The sequence below is a fragment of the Neophocaena asiaeorientalis genome, unplaced genomic scaffold (assembly GCF_003031525.2).
Source record: "Neophocaena asiaeorientalis asiaeorientalis breed wild unplaced genomic scaffold, Neophocaena_asiaeorientalis_V1.1 scaffold216, whole genome shotgun sequence".
NCBI classification, from domain to species: Eukaryota; Metazoa; Chordata; class Mammalia; order Artiodactyla; family Phocoenidae; genus Neophocaena; species Neophocaena asiaeorientalis.
The window spans coordinates 344057-368349 of NW_020175825.1; the positions used below are offsets into that span (position 1 = coordinate 344057).

General features: G+C 35.6%; 1 protein-coding gene across 3 annotated transcripts in view; it reads left to right on the plus strand.

Annotated features, from left to right (window-relative positions):
* HEATR5A (HEAT repeat containing 5A) overlaps positions 1-24293 on the plus strand; it is a 112588-nt gene that overhangs the window by 46213 nt on the left and 42082 nt on the right. For all 3 annotated transcript variants that reach the window (XM_024732647.1, XM_024732648.1, XM_024732649.1), the window contains exons 14-18: positions 11635-11744; positions 16223-16386; positions 16609-16784; positions 22869-22974; positions 23723-23913. In XM_024732647.1, the coding sequence (XP_024588415.1) occupies positions 11635-11744; positions 16223-16386; positions 16609-16784; positions 22869-22974; positions 23723-23913 (747 nt within the window). The remainder of the gene's footprint in view (positions 1-11634; positions 11745-16222; positions 16387-16608; positions 16785-22868; positions 22975-23722; positions 23914-24293) is intronic.

Here is a 24293-nt window from a genome sequence, read left to right on the forward strand (position 1 = left end):
TATGTAGTATCTTATTAAGTACCTTAATAATGCCAGGTTTCTGTGATTGGTGAATGATTTTCCATTTGCAGAGGAAGGCAAACATTTAGTTATGTGATTTTTTTTTTTTTTTTTTTTAGGCTAGGATCTTGAAAGAAAAGTACATATTAAAAGGGAAGGAAAGTTATTTGGTGGATAATGTATCTTCCATACAGTCAGATTTAACCAAGAAATTAAATATTAAGCCTGTTAACCTTTTCAGGTATGCGTTTGATTGGTTTGTTAGTGCTATTCTGTGTTCTTAAGAACCAGATACTTGTTAACAGTTTCAGGTTTTTGTTGTTTATATTTTCATACATTTGACTTACATTTTTAAAAAAATCCAATTTATGTCCTGGTCACTTATAATTTCCCAGTTAATAAAATGTACAGTTTAGAGAAAGTCTTTCCAACAAGTATTTAATGATATGACATTTTATGTATACAGAAAAATACAGTTAAGATTATGGCTTATGAAGTGTCATAATAAAGTGAAAACCTGTGTATTCAGCACAACTAGCACAGAGGTTAATGAAGGTTTGCTGTAAAGGGCCAGAGGGTAAATATTTTAGGCTTTTTGGCCCGGACAGTCTCTTTTGTACCTACTCAATTCTGCTGTAGCTTAAAAGCAATCATAGCTAATCTGTAAATGAATGAATGTGTTCCAGTAAAACTTTATTTACAAAAACAGGCAATGGGCCGGATTTAGCTATCCCTGGACAAGAACACTGATACTATTGAAGTTATATGTGTGCTCCTCTCTACTACCGTTCTTTCTGCCTTAGTTTAGAGGTAATCACTATCCTGAATTTTAAAGTTGTCATTCTCTTGCATTTTTAAAAAGTGTATCACATATACATGTTTCCCTAAACAGTACCTTGTTTAGTTTTGTTTGGTTTTGATCAGGCAAATGGTATCATAGTGTTTCTGAGACTTGCTTGTTTTACTCAACATGATATTTCTAAACTTCCTCTATGTGTCAGCTTGTTCATTCTTTTTGGTTGCTGTATAATATTTAATTGTGTGCATGTACAGCAGTTTACCCTCCTGTCAATGAAATATCCAAACTATTTTCCAAAGTTTTTGCATATATATATCAATAGTATATGGGAGTACCCTTCAGTCCACTTCTTCACCAACACTTACTCAGACATTAACTCTGGTTAATGCAGTAGGTGTAAATTGGTATCTTGTTATGATCTTACCTTATATATCTGGTTCCTGATGCTTTAAGTGCCATTCTATATGTCTGTTGTTCCTCACTATTTCCCCTTCTGTGAAATCCCAATTCATGCATATCTTTACCTATTTTTTTTTTGGCTGTGCCATACGGCTTACAGGATCTTAGTTTTCCAACCAGGGACTGAACCCAGGCCCCACAGACATTCTTAATTTAAATGTCAAATTTATCAATCTTTTACTTCTTGCTTAGTACTTTCTGTCTTTTGATTTAAAAAATCTTTCTTCAGGGTTATAAAGATACTTTCTTTTATTTCTCTCTAAAATGTTTAAGGTTTTTGTCCTTCACATTTAAGTCATTAATCTATCTGGAATTTATTTTTATGTTTGTAGTGAGGTAGGGTTCCAATTTCATTTTCTTTTTTAATATGGATAACAGATTATCCCATACTTTACTAAAGAAATCCAAGCTTCCTCTCTCTGGTGACTGCCATTCACCTTTGTTGTGTATTATATTGCCATATAGACATGGTCTGTTTCTGTGCTCTCTGTTGTATTCCATTTGTGTGTTCGCCCATTTCTGTGCCCATACCACATTGTCTTTATAATAAATTTTAGTGTCAGAATAAAGTTTTTGGCCTTATTCACCTTTAGGCATAATTTGGCCCTTTTTGGCAATTGATTGTCTCGTTGAAGTTTTAATTAGCGTTAAATTGAATCTATAGGTAAACTTGAAGATAATTGGTATTTCTGTAATACCCATAAACATGTTGTTGAGGTTGTTTACAAAGTATAAAATTTTTTCTATGTAAAAGTCTTAATGTCTTTAAAAAATCTATTCCTAGCTAGAATACTTCATATTTTTCTTTGCAGTTATTAAATAAGTATGTGGGAGTGTGTGTATGTGTGTGTATAATGTCTTTATTGCTATTGTATTAAAAAATGTAATTGATCTTATATCCAGCCACCTTGCTAAATTTTCCTATATCAAGCATTTGTTTGTAGATTCTTTAGGATTTCTCCCTTTATGATATTTACTCATATATTCATTTGTATTCTCTCTCTTCTCTTAACGTGCTAACTAGATGACTACCACTTAAAACTGAAGAGAAGTGGCTTGTTAAAGGGAATGTTTCTCATGTTTCACGAATAAGAATGACGCTCGATACCGGCTTTTTAGTAGATGCTCTTTATCAGATTAAGAAAGTATCCTCTTCATAGTTATCCACATTTTGTTTTGGTTTGGTTTTTTGTTTGTTTGGTTTGGTTTTTTATCGTGAATGAGTTTTGATGTTTTATAAAGTGGTTTAATCTGAAACTTTAATGTAAAAAATTTTATTGACTAATTTTTTACTTGGTTGCATTCTTGGGATAAACTGAGCTTGGAACTAATTATCTTTTTTTGTAAACTTATGGATTTGGTTTGCTTATGTTTGGATTTCTCCACATACATTCATCAGTGAGGCTGCCCTATAATTTTCTTTCTTGGATGCCCTCCTCAGATTTTCATCAGTTATACTAGCCTCATGGAGTGAGGTAGGTGAATGTTTCATCAAGTTCTGTGGAGGAGCTTTTAGGAGATTGGAATAATGTGTCACATGAAACTACCTGTCTGTAAAACAGTCTGGACCGGCTGTTTTCTTTGTGGGAAAATTTTTTTTAACTACATATTTCATTTCCTTAATTGCTTTAACTATTTGAGGTCTGGTTTGCAGGTTTGTTTTGCTTGTCTGTTAGATTTTTTCCAGGAATTTTGCCATTGCATCTTCATCTTCACATTTTTTGGCATGAAATTTTTCTTAATGTTCTCTTATCATCTTAATCTCTGCTATATCTATAATGTCCCTTCATCCATTCCTGATTAGTTTTCAGTATGCCTTCTCTTTTGTTTTTCCTGATCCATCTCATGAGAGGTTTAACTGTTTTATTAACCTGTACAAAGAATAACTTTGCTTACGTTGAACTTGTTTTTTTTTAATTTAATTTTATTTTTTTATACAGCAGGTTTTATTAGTCATCCATTTTATATATATTACTGTATATATGTCAATCCCAATCTCCCAATTCATCCCACCAACACCCCCCACCCCCGGCTTTCCACCCTTTTGCTGATATATTTGTTCTCTACATCTGTGTCTCTATTTCTGCCTTGCAAACCGGTTCATCAGTACCATTTTTCTAGATTCTGCATACATGCGTTAATATACGATATTTGTTTTTCTCTTTCTGACTTGCTTCACTCTGCATGACAGTCTCTAGGTCCATCCACGTCTCTATAAATGACCCAATTTCGTTCCTTTTTATGGCTGATATTCCATTGTATGTATGTAGAAGATGTATACCACATCTTCTTTATCCATTCATCTGTCAATGGGCATTTAGGTTGCTCCATGACCTGGCTATTGTAAATAGTGCTGCAATGAACACTGGGCTGCATGTGTCTTTTTGAATTATGGTTTTCTCTGGGTATATGCCCAGTAGTAGGATTTCTGGGTCATATGGTAATTCTATTTTTAGTTTTTTAAGGAACCTCCATACTGTTCTCCATAGTGGCTGTATCAGTTTACTCTCCCACCAACAAGAGGGTTCCCTTTTCTCCACACCGTCTCCAGCATTTATTGTTTGTAGGTTTTTTGATGATGGCCATTCTGACTGGTGTGAGGTGATAACTCATTGTAGTTTTGATTTGCATTTCTCTAATAATTAGTGATGTGCCTCTTGGCCATTCTGTATGTCTTCTTTGGAGAAATGTCCATTTCGGTTTTCTACCCATTTTTTGATTGGGTTGTTTGTTTTTTTCATATTGAGCTGCATGAGCTTTTATATATTTTGGAGGTTAATCCTTTGCCCATTGTTTCGTTTGCAAATATTTTCTCCCATTCTAAGGGTTGTCTTTTCCTCTTGTTTATAGTTTCCTTTGCTGTACAAAAGCTTTTAAATTTAATTAGGTCCCATTTGTTTATTTTTGTTTTTATTTCCAGTATTCTAGACGGTGGGTCAAAAAAGATCTTGCTGTGATTTATGTCAAAGAGTATTCTTCCTATGTTTTCCTCTAAGAGTTTTATAGTGTCCGATCTCACATTTAGGTCTTCAATCCATTTTGAGTCTATTTTTGTGTGTGGTGTTAGGGAGTGTTCTAATTTCATTCTTTTACATGTAGCTGTCCAGTTTTCCCAGCACCACTTATTGAAGAGACGGTCTTTTCTCCATTATATATCCTTGCCTCCTTTGTCATAGATTAGTTGACCATAGGTGCGTGGGTTTACCTCTGGGCTTTCTATCCTGTTCCAATTATCTATAATTCTGTTTTTGTGCCAACACCACATTGTCTTGATTTCTGTAGCTTTGTAGTATAGTCTGAAGTCAGTGAGTCTGATTCCTCCAGCTCTGTTTTTTTCCCTCAAATTTGCTTTGGCTATTTGGGATCTTTTGTGTCTCCATACAGATTTTATGTTCTAGTTCTGTAAAAAATGCCATTGGTAATATAAAGATTGCATTGAATCTGTAGATTGCTTTGGGTAGTATAGTCGTTTTCGCAGTATTGATTCTTCCAGTCCACAAACATGGTATATCTCTCCATCTGTTTGTATCATCTTCAATTTCTTTCATCAGTGTCTTACAGTTTTCCGCATACAGGTCTTCTGCCTGTTTAGGTAGGTTTATTCCTAGGTATTTTATTCTTTTTGTTGCAGTTGTGAATGGGAGTGTTTCCTTGATTTCTGTTTCTGATTTTCTGTTATTAGTGTATAGGAATGCAAGAGATTTCTGTGCATCAGTTTTGCATCCTGTTACGTTACCAAATTAATTGACTAGCTCTAGTAGTTTTGGTGGCATTTTTAGGATTTTCTATGTATAGTATCATGTCATCTGCAAACACTGACAGTTTTACTTCTTCTTTTCCAATTTGGATTCCTTTTATTTCTTTTTCTTCTCTGATTGCCATGGCTAAAACTTCCAAGGCTATGTTCAATAATAGTGGTGAGAGTGAACATCTTTGTCTTGTTCGTGATCTTAGAGGAAATGCTTTCATTTTTTCACCACTGAGAACAATGTTCGCTTTGGGTTTGTCATATAAGGCCATTATTGTGTTGAGGTAGGTTCCCTCTGCCCACTTTCTGGAGAGTTTTTTTTACCATAAATGGCTGTTGAATTTTGTCAAAAGCTTTTTCTGCATCTATTGAGATGATCGTATGGTATTTATTCTTCAGTTTGTTAATATGGTGTATCACATTGATTGATTTGCATATATTGAAGAATCCTTGCATCCCAGGATCAATCCCACTTGGTCATGGTGTATAATCCTTTTAATGTGTTGTTGGATTCTGTTTGCTAGTATTTTATTGAGGATTTTTGCATCTATATTCATCAGTGATATTGGTCTGTAATTTTCTTTTTTTGTAGTATCTCTGTCTGGTTTTGGTATCAGGGTGATGGTGGCCTCGTAGAATGACTTTAGGAGTGTTCCCTCCTCTACAATTTTTTGGAAGAGTTTGAGAATGATGGGTATGAGATTTTCTCTAAATGTTTGATAGAATTCACCTGTGAAGCCATCTGGTCCTGGACTTTTGTTTGTTGGATGATTTTTAATCACAGTTTCAACTTCATTCCTTGTGATTGGTCTGTTCATATTTTCTATTTCTTCCTGGTTCGGTCTTGGAAGGTTATACCTTTCTGTGAATTTATCCATTTCTTCCAGGTTGTCCATTTTATTGGCAAAGAGTTGCTTGTAGTAGTCTCTTAGGATGCTTTGTATTTCTGCAGTGTTCATTGTAACTTCTCCTCTTTCATTTCTAATTCTGTTGATTTGAGTCTTCTCCTTCTTTTTCTTGATGAGTCTGGCTAAAGGTTTATCAATTTTGTTTATCTTCTCAAAAAAACAACTTTTAAGTTTATTGATCTTTGCTACTGTTTTCTTTGTGTTTCATTTATTTCTGCTCTGATATTTATGATTTCTTCCCTTCTACTAACTTAGGGTTTTGTTTGTTCTTTCTCTAGTTCCTTTAGGTGTAAGGTTAGATTGTTATTTGAGATTTATCTTGTTGCTTGAGGTAGGATTGTACTGCTATAAAATTCCCTCTTAGAACTGCTTTTGCTGTATCACATAAGTTTTGGATCATCATGTTTTCGTTGTCTTTTGTCTCTAGGTATTTTTTGATGTCCTCTTTGATTTCATCAGTGATCTCTTGGTTATTTAGTAACATATTGTTTAGCCTTTGTGTGTTTGTGTTTTATGGTTTTTTTCCCTGTAATTTATTTCTAATCTCATAGCATTGTGGTTAGAAAGGATACTTGATATGATTTCACTTTTCTTAAATTTACTGAGGCTTGATTTGTGACCCAGCATTTGATCTGTCCTGAAGAATGTTCCATGTGCACTTGAGAAGAAAGTGTAATCTGCTCTATTTTTAGATGGAATGTCCTATAAATGTTAGTTAAGTCTGTCTGGTCTGTTGTGTCATTTAAAGGTTGTGTTTCTTATTAATTTTATGTCTGGATGACCTGTCTGTTGGTGTAAGTGAGGTGTTAACATCCCCCTCTATTATTGTGTTACTGTTGATTTCCTGTTTTATAGCTGTTATCATTTGCCTTATGTAGTGATGTGCTCCTGTGTTGGGTGCATATTTATTTATTTATTTACTTATTTTTAATTAATTTCTTTTATTTCTGGCTGCATTGGGTCTTTATACCTGCGCACAGGCTTTAGTTGTGGCGAGCAGGGGCTACTCTTCATTGTGGTGTGCGGACTTCTCATTACAGTGGCTTCTCTTGTTGTGGAGCATGGGCTCTAAGCATGTGGGCTTCAGTAGCTGTGGCTCATGGGCTCTAGAGCGCAGGCTCAGTAGTTGTGGCACACTGGCTTAGTTGCTCTGTGGCATGTGCGATCTTCCCAGACCAGGGCTCAAACCCATGTTCCCTGCATTGGCAGGAAGATTCTTAACCACCGCACCACCAGGGAAGCCCCTGGGTGCATATATATTTATAATTGTTATGTCTTCTTCTTAAATTGATTGCTTGATCATTATGTAGTGTCCTTCCTTGTCTCTTGTAACATTATTTTTAAGTCTATTTTATCTGAGATGAATATTGCTACTCCAGCTTTCATTTGATTTCCATTTGCATGGAATATCTTTTTCAGTCCTCTCACTTTCAGTCTGTATGTGTCCCTAGGTGTGAAGTGGGTCTCTTGTATACAGCATATATATGGCTCTTGTTTTTGTATCCATTCAGCAAGCCTATGTCTTTTGGTTGGGGCATTTAATCCATTCATATTTAAGGTAATTATTGATATGTATGTTCCTATTACCATTTTCTTAATTGTTTTGGGTTTGTTTTTGTAGGTCCTTTTCTTCTCTTGTGTTTCCCACTTAGAGAAGTTCCTTTCACATTTGTTGTAGAGCTGGTTTGGTGGTGCTGAATTCTCTTAGCTTTTGCTTGTCTGTAAACCTTTTGATTTCTCTGTTTAATCTGAATGAGATCCTTGCTGGGTAGAGTAATCTTGGTTTTAGGTCCTTCCCTTACATCACTTTTAATATACCATGCCACTCCCTTCTGGCTTGTAGAGTTTCTGCTGAGAAATCAGCTGTTAACCTTATGGGAGTTCCCTTGTATGTTATTTGTCATTTTTCCCTTGTTGCTTTTAGTAATTTTTCTTTATCTTTAATTTTTGTCAATTTGATTACTATGTGTTTCGGCATGTTTCTCCTTGGGTTTGTCCTGTATGGGACTCTCTGTGCTTCCTGGCCTTGGGTGGCTATTTCCATTCCCATGTTGGGGAAGTTTAATCTCTTCAAATATTTTCTCGGGTCCTTTCTCTCTGTCTTCTTCTTCTGGGACCCCTATAATGTGAATGTTGGTGTTTTTAATCTTGTCCCAGAGGTCTCTTAGCCTGTCTTCACTTCTTGTCATTCTTTTTTCTTTATTCTGTTCCATGGCAGTGAATTCCACCATTCTGTCTTCCAGGTCACTTATCCTTTCTTCTGCTTCAGTTATTCTGCTATTGATTTCTTCTCATGTATTTTTCATTTCATTTATTGTATTGTTTATCTTTGCTTGTTTGTTCTTTAATTCTTCTAGGTGTTTGTTCTTTAATTCTTCTCGGTGTTTGTTAAACCTTTCTTGCATCTTCTTGATCTTTGCCTCTGTTCTTTTTCTGAGGTCCTGGATCATCTTCACTATCATTATTCTGAATTCTTTTTCTGGAAGGTTGCCTATCTCCATGTCATTTATTTGTATTTCTGGGGTTTTATCTTGTTCCTTCATCTGGTACATAGTCCTCTGCCTTTTCATTTTGTCTGTCTTTCTGTGAATGTGGTTTTCATCCCACAGGCTGCAGTATTGTAGTTCTTCTTCCTTCTGCTCTCTGCCCTCTGGTGGATGAGCCTGTCTAAGAGGCTTGTGCAAGCTTCCTGATCCGGAGGAACTGGTGGTGGGTAGAGCTTAGTAAAACTTTAATCCGCTTGTCTGCTGATGGGTGGGACTGCGTTCCCTCCCTGTTGGTTGTTTGGCCTGAGGTGACCGAGCACTGGAGGCTACATGCTCTTTGCTAGGGCTTATGGCGGACTCTGGGAGGCCTCATGCCAAGGAGTACTTCCCAGAACTTCTGCTGCCAGTGTCCTTGTCCCCTCAGTGAGCCACAGCCACCCCCTGCCTCTGCGGGGACCCTCCAACGCTAGCAGGTAGGTCTGGTTCAGTCTCCTATGGGGTCACTGCTCCTTCCCCCTGGGTCCAGATGTGATTCCGGTGCTCTCACAAGAGGGAGTGAGCGCTCGTCCTTCTACTCCGCCATTGTGAACGAAACTTGAACTTGTTTTCTATTTCATTAATTATTGCTTGTTATTATTCCCATTTTCTTAAATTCTTGTTCTTCTTCTGACAGCTTAATTTGAATGCTTAGCTCACTGAATTTCTTTTAATTCTTTTAATATAAGCTAAGGCCATAGTTTTCCCTGTAAGGATCCAGTTGCTGAATTCTACAAGTATTGAAATTATTATTTCTATTTTTTCCATTTTATGTGTTTTAAAATTTCATTATAATTTCTTTGAAGTTGTTCAGAAGTATGTTTTTAAGTTTCTGAATGTATGCAACAGTTTTTAGCTTGCAGTTTTGTTACTGATTGTTAACGTAATTGCATTGTACTTAGTCAATATGATCTGTATGTTACTTGTCCTTTTAAATTTGTTGAGACTTGCTCTATACAAATGTTCTTTTAGTCACATTGTTCCGTCTATTTTCACTAACCTTTTCTTTGTTTAACCTATCAATAATTGAGTGATGTGTTAAAACTCCTCCACTGTGATACTGGGCTTATCAGTTTTTCTCCAAAGTTTTATGTTTCTTTTTTCATATTTTGAGAAAGTAATTATATCTTCCCGATGAGTTGAATCTTTTATCATTATACAGTAACTCTCTTCGTCCTTAGTAATACTTTTTGATTAAAGTCTAATGTTTACAGTATCATATGTGTGGTATGTCTTTTTCCACGTCACTGTGTTTTTAGGTGTATCATAAGCTGCATATAATTGGAGTTCTTAAAAATTGAATCTCACAATTTCTGCTTTAAACTGGCAGTTTGTGAATTTCTTTATCCAATTTGCTGTATATTTTGTTGGATTCATGAGTTCTGGAGTTCTGGAAGAGTGGCTGTTATCTCTTTAAATATTGCCTGTTTTCCGTTCTTGTTAAACTTTCCTTCCAGAACTGTGATTAAACACATTTTCAGTCTTTTTGTATTGTCTTCCATGTCTCTTAATCTTTTTCTAATATATATATTTTTTCCTTTTCTTTCTGCTGTTTTCTGGGTGATTTATTCTGCTGTCTCTTCCAGTTCACTAATTTTCTCTTCAGCTGGGTTTAATTCAATAGGCCTTTGCCTCTGCCAGGACCTGGGACCATTTAAACTACCTTCTGGAGATCCCATTTATCAACACTACCTTGCCAGCGGCACAAGCTCAATTGAAGTTCTTTTGTTGGTATTGGTATTGATGTTCCCACTCTGATTTTAGCTCATGTTTTGTTTCATGCATTTTATGTTTGTTTGTTTGGTGGGGTGGGAGTTAAGCCTTGGAAAAGTCCCTTTCTTCAAGTCTAGCAATGCTGATTATCTTTTATCCAGGATCTAAGTGTATTTATAGAGGAAGGCCCTTCAGAGACTCTAATCTGCCCTACTTATAGAAGCAGAAACCCCTAGGAATGCTTTCCTGAGTTCTAATTTTGTTGTATACATCTTATTTTCTTAAAACACACGCATGCAAACAACCCACTGAACTAAATTCTGTTGTATTTAAACTAAATGAATGTTGCAGGATTTTTAAGGATATAATTTGTAATTTCTTAATGTCTTGTCAATATGATTTAAATAGTTTTCATATGTCAGCTGTAATTCTTCCAATCTTGTTTTAGAGAAGTACAAAATTACAGTGGATTTATTCTTAACTTTCATAACTAAAAACCTTCTACCCAGGTTTTATAAATGTTGTTTACTAACCTGAAAGATAAAAAATGGAACCAAGTTTTTCTTTTTTAATAAAATGACAAGTCAAAGATAACTTTTCTTTTCATCTAGAAACGAGTAAAAGCAAGCGGTATTTTTCTAGAAAATACAAATGAATAAACATTGCCAGAATTTCTTAGAGTACCTGGAAACCTCATTCCATGACAGCATAGTGGATTTATTCCAGTGGCACAATAAAAGTAATTCCATTGAATTTGTGTATTGCTACAGGGGATGAAAACTGTACACCAGTTGATAACATGGTACCTTGGCAAAGAGTAGTAATCCTTTAATAAATATTTGTTAGTTGAATGAATATCAGTAAAATGATGTCTTAATACCAGTAGTGAGAATGAATAGAAGATTAAAAAAAAGTACATGAACATGAAAGAAGAGAGTGAAGATGGGAAGTGTTAAGAGATTTCATGACTGGAACTTTTAGGGAAACATTGGCTTAGCTTGTGCTTTATTAAAAGAGAATTTGTTTTATGATTTTGTGTATTTTGATGATTCATTTTTATTTGGTGATCACATTCCAGATCAAGTTTCTAACAGACACTTGGATTTTTCTCTAGGTATTTGTGTCTTCAATTTGTTTGTTTCTTTGGCCTGTTCCTTTTCTATGTAATAGATTTTATTTTTCACAAATGCAGTGTTGTAAATTTTGGAGTTTAGTAAGAGTTGCAGCTTCTAGATAAGATACAGCCTTAGAAATCGTAGCTGAATATATAGTTTTATGAAGTGTGTAGAAAAGATAGCAAAATAGTTTCCATGTGTGATGCTTATAATTCCTCATTTAACTTAAAGTCACACATTATAAAAAATAATAAAAGCAGTGCTAATGTTCACTAATTATATATAGCTGCTTTATATGTCAACATGTTGAATATTTATACGTTGTTGTATAACGTACACACTTAAGATGTGTTTTTTCTTTTACTTTAAGGCTTTCTTCAATACTAAAAACATACGGAAGTCCTTTGAAAACACCATCAGTAGTTTATAGACAGAGGCTTTATGAATTGTTGATTTTATTACCTCCTGAGACCTATGAAGGTATGTGCCTTACACCAAAGTGTTTTACTGTTTGTGGCTAACACAGTGCCTGGAAAGTAATACCTGAACAAATGAATTATATGGCAGTTATTTAGTGCTTTGTTTCTAGGAGGTTTAGGGAGTTCAGTCTTAACCCATGTGTTCACGATTTTGTAGTAAATAAAATACATTAAAAAAAAAAAACTACTTCTCCATTTCTTGCGGTGTTCTCTCTTCTGAGAAAAAGTCCCTAGTTTCACTGTGTGGGAGAGAATGAGTCACAAAGATTGGTCTTGATTCTACTCCAGGGCTTTCTGCAGAATATATAATTCAAATCTATTAGAAATTTGGCCACTCCTAGTTTCCTTCTAGAGTGGTTATCTGTTGTATACGTTTCCTTCCACTATTCCATTCTTAACTCTGCCCAGATAAAAGTTTAATTTTGAACAGTATACCAAGGTATAATTGATTTTATTAAGTTTATAATGTAGGATTTGCTTTTATTAGGCCCAGGATGGCTTTGGAATACTAGAATACTGCATTTGGTAAAATAAACTTGCCCCTATTTTACAATTAGTTCTAAAACTTTTCTTGTAAATTTAAAATACAGTTTTAAGAAAATACATTGCTACTACTACTGAATAACTTAAGATGCTTGTTTTAAGAGGTGAAAGGTGAAAGTTGTCTCTAATGGGAGCATCTATTTTTTAAAAAATTTTTATCATTTTCAACCAACCATATTAAGTCAATGTTTCTTTAAATCTATTTCTTGTAAAAATACTGCTTTTATTGTTTTATATCTTTATTCTGCAAATAAATGCAATATAATATAGACCACAGTAGTTCAAAATATTGATACTAACTTATAACTTCTGTCTTGGCCTTTATCATTATGTGAGTGATATTATTCCTACCACCTCTCTTCCTGGTTCACAAATGTACCTAGCAAAATATTTGATATAAAATAAGAATTTTGTATTTACTTCTCTGGAAAAAAAGTGGATACACTGTACATTGCCCTTTCTCAGAAACTGTATCAAGAGTCATTTCTGTATGCCAGGTGGTATACTAGAAATTGTTTATATTACCCCATTTATCTTAAGATAATACAGTGAGCTAGTTACATTTTCCTCACTTGACAGATAAAGGCACAAAGAGGTTACAAAAACCAACTCAAGTTTATGTATCCAGTAAATAGCAGAATCAAGATAACATAGATCTGTTTCATGCTGTGCTGCCAATCCATTTATAAGTAACCTAGTAGAGAATAAATAGACAAAGCTTAGTGATAGGTCTGTCTCAAACAACAGATGAAAAAATTGATTTTTTGAAGTCTTCATTAAACATATAGGAATATTAGGAGATCAACTTAAAATCCACAGTGTATCTTCTGATAAATGATAATATAAGTCTGCCCTTGAAGGACTTAAAGAGAAAAACAAAGTCTTGTACTATTTTCTCAGAATTGGAGTTTGGGAATGCAATCAGAAGTCTTAAAGGAATAATTAATATACTAGTGTATAGATTTAAAATCAGTTCCAGAGTGTTCACTGGGAAATGAAGTCAGGAATTACTATGAACTAACTTGTTGAAAAAAGAAAATCTAGGGCTTCCCTGGTGGCGCAGTGGTTGAGGGTCCGCCTGCCGTTGCAGGGGACACAAGTTCGTGCCCTGGTCCAGGAAGATCCCACATGCCGTGGAGTGGCTGGGCCCGTGAGCCATGGCCGCTGAGCCTGCGCGTCCAGAGCCTGTTGCTCCACAACGGGAGAGGCCATAACACTGAGAGGCCCGTGTACCTCAAAAAAAAAAAAGAAAATTGGGTTCTTAATTTTTATTTCCTGTCTTAGTTTTGTTATGGACCTCCTTTCAAGTATTTTAATTTTCTCTACACTGAAAATTGCTCCTCATTAGCATCAGAAAGTGATGTATTTCTACAGCAAAGGCATATTTGCATTTTAAAATTGAATCATCTTTGAGTACTTTGTTCAGGGACAGTTAGGCCAGCAGTCACTTTAAATGAGAAATGGAGATTTACCACTGTTGTCACATTTAGCTGTAGTACCAAACATACCTTGCGTATTGTACTACCAACAAAATTATTTTTCTGAGTATCGTATACTGGTAATTAAACTAACAGACATTCCTTTAAGCAACTCTCGTCTGCTTCATTAAGTTTTTATTATCCCTGTCTGCTGTCCCCAATTCCTGTGTAACCTCTCCTTTCTCTAACCTCAGCAGTTCTCTTTTCATCCTCTATGAAACTTAGTACTTCCTACCTTCATTTTATAGTTAACATGTGTGTGTCCAGTATCTTATATCTTCTTTTTTTATATATATGAATTTATTTATTTGTTTGTTTTTATTTTTGGCTGCGTTGGGTCTTTGTTGCTGTGCGCGGGCTTTCTCTAGTTGCGGCGAGCAGGGGCTACTCTTTGTTGTGGTGCTCAGGCTTCTCATTTTGGTGGCTTCTCTTGTTGCAGAGCACAGGCTCTACGCCTGAACTACTAAGCACAGGCTTCAGTAGTTGTGGCACGTGGGCTCTAGAGTGCAGGCTCAGTAGTTGTGGTGCATGGGCTTAGTTGCTCCGTGGCATGTGGGATCTTCCTGGGCCAGGGATCAAACCCATGTCCCCTGCATTGGCAGGTGGATTCTTAACCACTGCGCCACCAGGGAAACTCTTCTATCTTCTTGAAGGGAGGGTTATATATAATAACATCTTTGTATATTATATTAAACACAGTTTGAATGTATGAATGAGCATGATAGTTAAAAGCTTAAGTTCTGAAGCCTGGACTGCCTGTGTTTCAGTCAAACTCTGCCATGTAACTGCTGTGTGACCTTGGGCAATTAACAGACTCTCTGTTCCTGTTTCCTTACCTAATAAAATAACAGTACTAACTGGACCTCTTGAGGTGGTTATGAAAACTATATGTAAAGCTTTTAGGACATTTATTGACACATATTACATCCTCAATAAATATTTGTTGTTACTACTCTTACCACTACTAATAATACAGAAAATAATGGGAGGTGAGCCCTTCCTAACTCATCCTGTCACTTCTAATAAGTAGACTCAGTCAAGTCTTCATTTCGTTCTGGTGGTGTTGCTTAAAACCAAAAGTGAATGTTTCTCCAAGATGATTTTTACACTTTCCTAAAGTACTTAAGTTACAAGCTAGCAAAAGTCATTTATGCTCTAGGTGGATAAAATTTTCTATTGCGAATCCATCAGAAAGTAGGATAAATATCTTTGAAATGGTAACTTAGGTCAGTGTGATAATTGGACCAGTTTTTCCAACCGTATATATAAAAGAGACAGCCATACGTTGTCTCATGTCTCAAGGAAAATCTCAGTGCTGCCTATGAACTAGGTTGGCACCCAAACTACAAACAAACCAAAAAAAAAAGATGAATCCTCCCTAGATCCAGGTTCCAAGTTACAAAAAAATGCAGACATTAAAGGAACAAATTAAATTACCTTGGGGGCTATAATCTATAAAAACTTCTATAGAACAAATAATCTTATTTCTTCAAATAAATTACGGGCAATAAAAGTTGAGGGGAGAACTTGAGATTGAAAGAGACTTAAGATATATCAGGTAGCTACAACATGTATACTTCACTTAGGTCTGGATTCAAACATAAAAAGCAAACAAAAACAGGCATTAATGAAGCAATTGACAATTTGAGCACTGAATGTGTATTTGATGTTTAGTGATTTTTATTTATTTATTTAATTCATTGTATTTATTTGGCTGCACAGGGTCTTCATTGCGGCATGTGGGATCTTTGTCGCAGCATGTGGGCTCTTAGTTGTGGGATGTGGGATCTAGTTTCCTGACCAGGGATCGAACCCAGGCCCCCTGCATTGGGAGTGCGGAGTCTTAAGCACTGTGGACCCCTAGGGAAGTCCCTGTTTAGTGATTTTTAAAACACGAAATTGTGATAATGAGATTGTTTAAAATGTCCTCAAGTCTAGTGATACACGATGAAATATTTATAGATGAAATGATATGCTTTCCAGGGATTGCTTCAAAATAATATGGGGAGTGGTGAGACAGTAGATTGGGAGTATAGGTGAATGAGGTTAATCCAGCTGATTAGGATGAGTGACAGTCATACGCTGGGGTGGTGGGGTGTTAGGGTGTCATACTATTATGCCTTCTTTTTCTGCCTTTGTATCTATTCCTCTTTTTTCATTCTGTTTTTATGCTTTATGTCATTTAAATAAAATGGGTGTAGTATTTATTCAGTATCACAAAGTATACATACACACATACTTTGAGATGTCTGTTCTTATTCTTGTGACCAGCAACACATGGTTGAGCCATTCATCGGTAGGACATCCTCAAGGAGGAGATATATTAGCTTTGGCTGTGATAGATTAAAGTTAGCTGATATGTAGATTAAAGTTCAGCCTGGGCTTTTTTAACCCCATTCTTGGACCAGTTAACTGCTATTACTAAATTGCTAATTGCCCTTTTTCTCTGATTCAACAGGATACCTTTGTGCTGTCCTCAGAGAGCTGGCTGCTGACTTGACTGCCCCTGATATACAGGTGGCAGCATCCACATTTTTACTTCCACGCCTCTGTCATCAGGATGATCTTCTAATATTAAGTCCTTTGCTACAAGATACTGACCATAGATTTATTGAAGAACAGGTATGGTCATTTTTCAATAACTCTTTGGGTTGATTCAATCTGTAAACAGTGGTTTTATTTTTATTTTGGGGCACGACTTGTGGCATGTGGGATCCTAGTTCCCTGACCAGGGATCAAACCCGTGCCCCCTGCAGTGGGAGTATAGAGTCCCAACCACTGGACCTCCAGGGAAGTCCTGAACAGTGGTTTTAAAACCTTATATGTAATTTTTTTTTCTTTTAGCTCCTGCTTGGTAATGGTATTGCTTGTGGAAGTCTCGAATATGACCCTTATTCTATTTACGAGAAAGATGTAGAGGGAGATTCGGTGCCTAAGCCCTTACCTCCAACACTATCAGTTATTAGCTCTGCAGTCAAGCTCTTTGGAGTTGTATGTGCTCATGTGGGAGAAGCTCAAAGGTAAACCATCTTCAGTAGTTCACTTATCCTGAAATAACATTTCAGGATTGGTAATTGGTTCAATGAATGCATAATAGAGAACCGGTGGGTAAGAATGATGTTGTCAGAAGTTCTCATTAATATCAAAGATTTCTTATAGATGACAGGTGAAGGTAAGATTAAAGGCTCTTGTTCATTCACCTGGCTAATATTTAATAAGAAGTAATTAAGTCAATGATGAGATTAAACTGAAAACTGCTAGGCACTATTGTGGATGCAATGCTTTTCCCACATTAGCTTCTTATCTAGCTGAAAATACAAATGAAAAACTCAGTGTCACAAGAACAGTGATTTATGAGCTATTGTTACAAAGTAAAACACTGGTTTTCTGCTTACACAAGGTCTCGTAGGCTTTCTTACCTTGGAGGCCTTATCAAGCCATCATAGATCCAGGGATTAGTCTTCATTTTAGTAGATTTCAAAAATTAGATTAAAACAGATTAGTCTTCAATTTGGTGGATTCACTTCACTCAAAATGAACTTTGGTTTTTAAAAATCAAAGGCTTCTGGGACTTCCATGGTGGCTCAGTGGTTAAGAATCCGCCTGCCAATGCAGGGGACACGGGTTCAATCCCTGGTCCGGGAAGATCCCACGTGCCACGGAGCAACTAAGCCCATGCACCACAACTACTGAACCTGCGTGCTGCAACTACTGAAGCCCGCACACCGAGAGCCCGTGCTCTGCAGCAAGAGAAGCCACCGCAATGAGAAGCCCACTCACCACAATGAAGAGTAGCCCCTGCTCGCCTCAACTAGAGAAAGCCCGCGTGCAGCAACGAAGACCCAACACGGCCAAAAATAAATAAAATTAAGAAAAAAAAAAAGCTTCTAATGATTTCTCATTGAGAATGAGTTTCTTAATAACAGGATAATAACTTTCTTGGGGATCAAAAAACACTTCTGATAGCTAGTATCCAGGAAATTTCTATCTGAGACACTATGTGGGAAGTGAATCTCTCCCATGGGCTGTGCTGGTTAACAGTTTGTAAATTATTAACTATCCTCATTCATTCCCATTCATTCTCTGTCTCTTTCATGCTAGACAAGCAACACGCATTTGACTAGCTCATAGCTTTTATATCATTTTATCTGTTGTCTTCCAGAGAATACCAATTAGGTAAGGAGGTTACCTTGGTCTCTGATGAAGACTCTCAAAAAATATTTGAGTCTTGTCAGCAACACATTTCTGAAACAGGCTTTTGGATAGTTTACTTTCAGTGGATAGAAAAATGAATAACATTTATGTTGATTTTTAATAGCTTCATATCTTCATTTAAAATGATAGTATTGATAGTATTTACTCAGTATTATATGTTACATGTATATTTTGAGATTAATTTCAAGAGATGATTTGAAATTTGTAGCCTATAGTTCACTGTGTATACTGTAACTGTAAAGTTTGGGTTGTATTTTAAGACAATATATGACTAGGTTATAAATGAATGCTGTAGCACTAAAAGATGAGAGGAGAATCACAGTGAACTAGAATTTTCAAAGAAGAATTGATGGAGAGGATGAGATTTGTACTAGTCTGTAACTGTACTATTATCTAGTGCATACAGTTAGTTTAAAATAATTAATTTGGATTAATACAGCAGTAACTACAGTAGATGGAACAGAGGTAGCCTTGTGGGCAAAAGATTTAAATTAAGCATGTTTTTAAATGACTCCACTAAACTCTTTTTGATAGGTCTCAGATAAGAAGTGAAAAAGAAAAGTATACTTCTTAGAAGCTTTCCTTTTAAAAAATTGATTTTATTACTCTCCTAAAGAACGTGGGGGGTTTTTTTGGTTTTCTTTTTTTTTTATTTCTCCCAGATTTATTGCCTAATTATAGTCTCAAGAAAATAGTTTCTTATTTCTGTTGTTTAAAGTTTAATAAACTTTAAAACGTGCCAAATTCCTTTTTATCCCACCTGGATGAAAATAATATATAGAATGAATATTCAAGGGAGGAGAGGTTTTGTTTGTTTTAATAAAAAAGTTGAGACCTGGTGAAAGCAAAACATTCTGTTTGGATTCTAACTGAATAAAAATAGTAGGCAGTGGTTTGGAGAATTTTAAAGGAAGTTGTCTGGCAGGATCCCAGATTCAGCAACTATCAGCAGTCTCCAATGGGTGCCCTTAGAGCACCACAGAGAAACATAGATAGGAAAGTTAAGTTTCTAATTTCCTGTTATCCTAGGTATGATACTTGTTTAAAATGGCAGACCTTTCTTCTTTGGGCCATAGATTTGCATTTCTAGAGAAGAAATATCTTAATCAAAGTACCTGTATTCAACAACAAGTGAATATTTTAAAGCATTTTGTTATCGTGGTTATCTTCATGTTTAAACAGTTTAAAAGAAACTCTTGTAGTTAACATGATGTTGTCCTAAGATTTAGAAATAGGTTTTTCATATTTTATTTATGTAATTAGAAATTAAACTGTCTTTAAATCAGTTGATTATTTTTTATTAAATTTATTTATTTATTTGTTTTTGGCTGCATTGGGTCTTCATTCTGCACGTGAGCTTTCTCTAGTTGCGACGAGCAGGGCCTACCTTTCGTTGTGGTGCGCGGGCTTCTCATTTTGGTGGCTCCTCTTGTTGCGGAGCACAGGCTCTAGGCATGCCGGCTTCAGTAGTTGCGGCACACAGGCTCAGTAGTTGTGGCTCGCGGGCTCTAGAGTGCAGGCTTGGTAGTTGTACACGGGCTCGGTAGTTGTGGCACACGGGCTTAGTTGCTCTGCAGCATGTGGGATCTTCCCGGACCAGGGCTCAGACCCGTGTCCCCTGCACTGGCAGGCAGATTCTTAACACTGTGCCACCAGGGAAGTCCCTAATTATCTTTATTTTGACTGTAGGATTCTAAAAATAAGAGAAGTTCGCATCGATAATTTTAAAGCACTAAAATGTTTAAAGTTCTGGAATATCAAGATATTCTACACAGAGAAGAAGTTATTACTGATCTTGTGTATGTGTTGTTTATGGTTACTTTTCAATATATTTTGCACCTAGTTGCAAAGAATGAATTACTTAATTCACCTGAAGATTGTTTCACCCTTGACTGTACATTGCAATCATTGGGACAACTTTTTAAAACGTAGATTCTGACTTAATAGTAATGGTATGCATACTACATTGGGCACTGAAATTTTTAAAAACTCCTTAGGTGATTCTGGTGTACAGCCAGGTTTGAGAACCACTGCTAAAAATGCTATAAAATAATGTAGATTGTGAGTTGATGAAGAGAGAGGGAAAGGATAGTTATAGTTCTCAGTAGTGAAAATTTTCACCATTATACACCCTCTCTGAAAATATAAGTAAGGTAAATCAGCATTTTCAAATTTTATGCCTTTGCTGTTTACTCAGTTACCTATGTGTTTTTATTTCATCCAGACTCAAAACTTTTAATATCTAATTTCATTCTGAACTAATAATTATATGTTATAATTGATACTACTTAGGAATACCAATTCAGTATTACTGAAAACTGGTCATCTCCATCTTCCTGAAGATTCAGAATGTTTTGTTGTGATCTCTGTCAGAATTTGGGGGTAAAGGGTGGAGAAAAATATTTTGGGCTCTGGTAGTCTCATTTACAATCTTTGGCCCATGAATGTGGGCAAGAAAATAGTACAGGTCAGGTTTTATTATAATGTAACAAAATTCTCAAGCTCTAACCTTAAGTATTTTTACTGCTTTCAACATGACACAGTTCCATTATAGCAGGTGACTAGGATGTGATCTAATAATGATGTTTTAGGTTTTAAATTCATGAGGCTAATAACCATATGGTTATCCTTAATTTTTCTTCCTGCAGGCAATTTGGGCATAAATGTATTCTTGAAACATAATGACTTAAATATAATCTTGGAAAATAGGCAGAAAAAACTTTTATATGATACATTAATCATGTTATTTATAATAAAAATTAGAAATGGCCTAAATGTCCCAAACTAGGGAACTGGGTAAATAAGGTATTGTATTACCAGATTATATAATACTAATAGCTATTTAAAAGTATTTCAGTACATGTGGACTCTAAAAATACAATGAACTAGTGAATATAACAAAAAAGCAGACTCACAGATACAGAGAACCATCTAGTGGTTACCTGTGAGGAGAGGGAAGTGGGAGGGGCAATATAGGGGGAGGGAATTAAAGGTACCAACTATTACGTAAAAAATAAGCTACACGGATATACTGTACAACTCGGAATATAGCCAATATTTTTAGATAACTATAAAGTATAACCTTTAAAAACTGTGAATCACTATATTGTACACCTGTAACAAATAATATTGTACATCAACTACACTTCAATTAAAATAAAAAAGAAATATCACAGGAGGCCAAGAGAAAAAAATTATTTCAATGCAGTAATTAATAAGATGGGATTAACGTTTAGGGAAATGAAAAAGAGTTACTAATAAAGTGTATACACTGTGATCCCAGTTTTCTAAAAATGATATCCACATACCTGGGGTGGAAACGGGACCGGTGAGAGACTAAAACAAAGATGCCAAATGTTAATAGTGGCTCTTTCCAGATGGTGGGATTATGGGTGAATTTTATTTTTCTTTCCTGTGTTTTTCTGAGTTTTTCAGGTTTATTATGATGAACAGAATTAACCTTGAAATAAGGAAATAAATATTTAACTAAATAGACTACTTAGAGTTACTGTGGGTTTTCCCCAAATTTTTAGTGATCCACCATGTTTATTATATTCTCTGAGTTGATTTTATGTATATTGCTTTCCTCAAGTCATACACATGTAACTTCACACCTTCCCTTTTTTCTGACTTAACTTCTTCCACAGCTGGGTTTTTTAAAGCACAATACCCATATCTATTCTGTTTTGATAACAGAATTGTCATTTGGAACAAAACTGTATTTGGGTCTTGTGGCCTCATCAGAGTGATAGAGATTTAGTTACAGGCTCAGAGATACTATTGCAAGTACGTTAGAGTTGAGTAAAAGTATACCTATGTGCCATCTTCAGCCAGTCATGCCCTGTTTTCACTCACTGGGTGCAGCTGTCCTTTATATTGTTCAACAAGCACATTTGACTGCTGACTACATGACAAACCCAGATACTAGAGAGATGGAGATCAATTATAAGGTCTATGCCTACCATAAAGATAGTTCATAACGGAAGAAGTATTCTTAAAAATTATTTCAGTTTTCCTGATTTAAAGGGAGAGAAGGGGGGGGAAGGAAGTTCAGAGCTCTGAAGCAATGTTTCTAAAGAGAAATTGGTGGGAAAAAATGGGGTGATTTATTTCATGGTTACATATTTTTAATCTCAACAAATGGATTTTAAAAAAGGACATGGAAAACAATTTATGGAAGCTACATTAAAACCCATGGACACATTCAACCCCACACCAAAAGTAATGTGCATATATTCATCATAGTTAGAATTGTGAAAATAAGAAGTTTGCTGTCCACCAGTAGGAGAATGGTTGAATAAATTGTAGTATGTGTGTAGTAAAATTTGGCTTCCTGAAAATTATCAAAGAATAAAAATGATTTGAAAAGTGCTAAAGAGGTAATGTTAAGTGAGAAAAGCAAGTGTAAAAACTGTGTTATATATAGTATGATCCCAAGTACATGTTTAAGGTATGGTTGGGGTTCGAAAGGCTGTGCTGCTTCTCATTATCTGAAGTCAGTGCTACCTTTAAAATGAAGGAATGTATTTGAATCCAGTATGTCCTGTTATTAAGAGCAAAAATGTTGACGCAAGTGACTTTCAAAATATTTGTTTAGAAAATAGTTGCTGAAATAGCTGAATTTGCCCGGGTAAATCTGTATTAAGTGATACATTTGTTGTTATTTCTTCACAAAATAATGCTTCTCCCCCACGGTCATAATGACACATAATCAAAATATTTTTGCATTGGTTGTGATATATTTTCATTTCCTAAAATGCTTCAGTGTGTTTGACAACAGTTTATCTCATTTTAGTAGTTCCAACAAAATGCAACAAAACAAATTTGTAGTGGATACTCAGTACTGTCCTTTGACTTACTTTATCTTTAAATCTTGTTTCTGATTTTAGGCTTCTCATACTGGAACAGCTTTTGGACAGTATAAAGCATACAAAAGGAGCTCGTCAACAAGTAGTTCAGTTACATGTTGTTTCTTCAGTTTCTAGTTTCTTGAAGGTAATTCTGTTTTTTAAAAATTCACGTTTGCTTTATTATTTTTTTTCCCTAATGTATGGCCAACTAAGTAGGTTGGGGAAGGTGTTTTTAAAGGGCTGGTTTTTTCCCCCCCGATTTTTCTTAATGTTTCAGGATTTGTAATTCCCCTTTTTCCTTTTTTTTTTTTTTTTTTGGCCACACTGCATGGCATGTGGGATCTCAGTTCCCTTACCAGGGATCGAACCCGTGCTCCCTGCATTGGAAGAACAGAGTCTTAACTACTGGACCACCAGGGAAGTCCCTCCCCTTTTATTTTTTCTCCATGTAAAACTTGTTAGTCAGAAATCAGATTTATAATCTTGGCTTAGAACCATGCTTTAACCTACCAACCCTAATATCCCAGATCTGGGATTGGCAGACTATGGCCTATGGACCAAATCTGGATCATTGCTGCATTTATGGCTGATTGTTTCTAAGTAAAATATAATAGTCTTCATTGATCATTTATTTTATGGAAATCCCTATTAATGTTCTTCTGAACACATATATACTACAGTGATAATTACCATGTTGTTTGCCTGGAGGTTTAAAATTCTAAAGTACTTCATGAGAAAAATGATGTATGTTTACTGTGGATTTTGGTATTCTGATTTTTTTAAAGGAGTAATCACCAAATATGAACATATTTGGTTAACCAGAATATACATTCCAAACTGGATAAGAGAATTTACTAGAGTTGCAAGTTTGGATTGTTTTTTACATATTTCAGTATGTGGCTGGCTCTAAGGGACATTTGGGTCCAGAAGAAATGAGAAGACCTGTCCTCGCATTGGTGATGGGAGCCTTAGAAAGTCCCAGCCCCCTCTTGAGATGTGCAGCTGCAGAGGCATGGGCTAGATTAGCCCAAGTGGTTGATGATGGAGCTTTTACTGCTGTATTAGCTCAAGTTAGCTTTGACAAGTAAGTGAATTTCTTACTTAATACTCATGGACTATGTGTCAAAACTGGGTGTGTGGCTTGTTGGAACTTATGAAACTTCATTCTGATAATTAACTTTAAAAAATTGAGAAATATACTTTAAAATAAAGGAGAACTCGCCCCCACCCTGCCTTGGCCTGCTTGTTTTGGAACATAAAACTATTACTAGTTGTTTGGCTTTAGTTTTTATATGAGAAAGATCACTATCTATATGAGTGATGTAATAGGCCATCCGTGGACTCCGGGAGTAAGAAGCTTACGCAGTTTTATCATGTTAAATATAGATGATAGGTAGTAAGAACAACCTAATGGAAAGAGAGAAGGCTGCAGGTCAGGAAACATAAACTATATTTTTGTTTCTA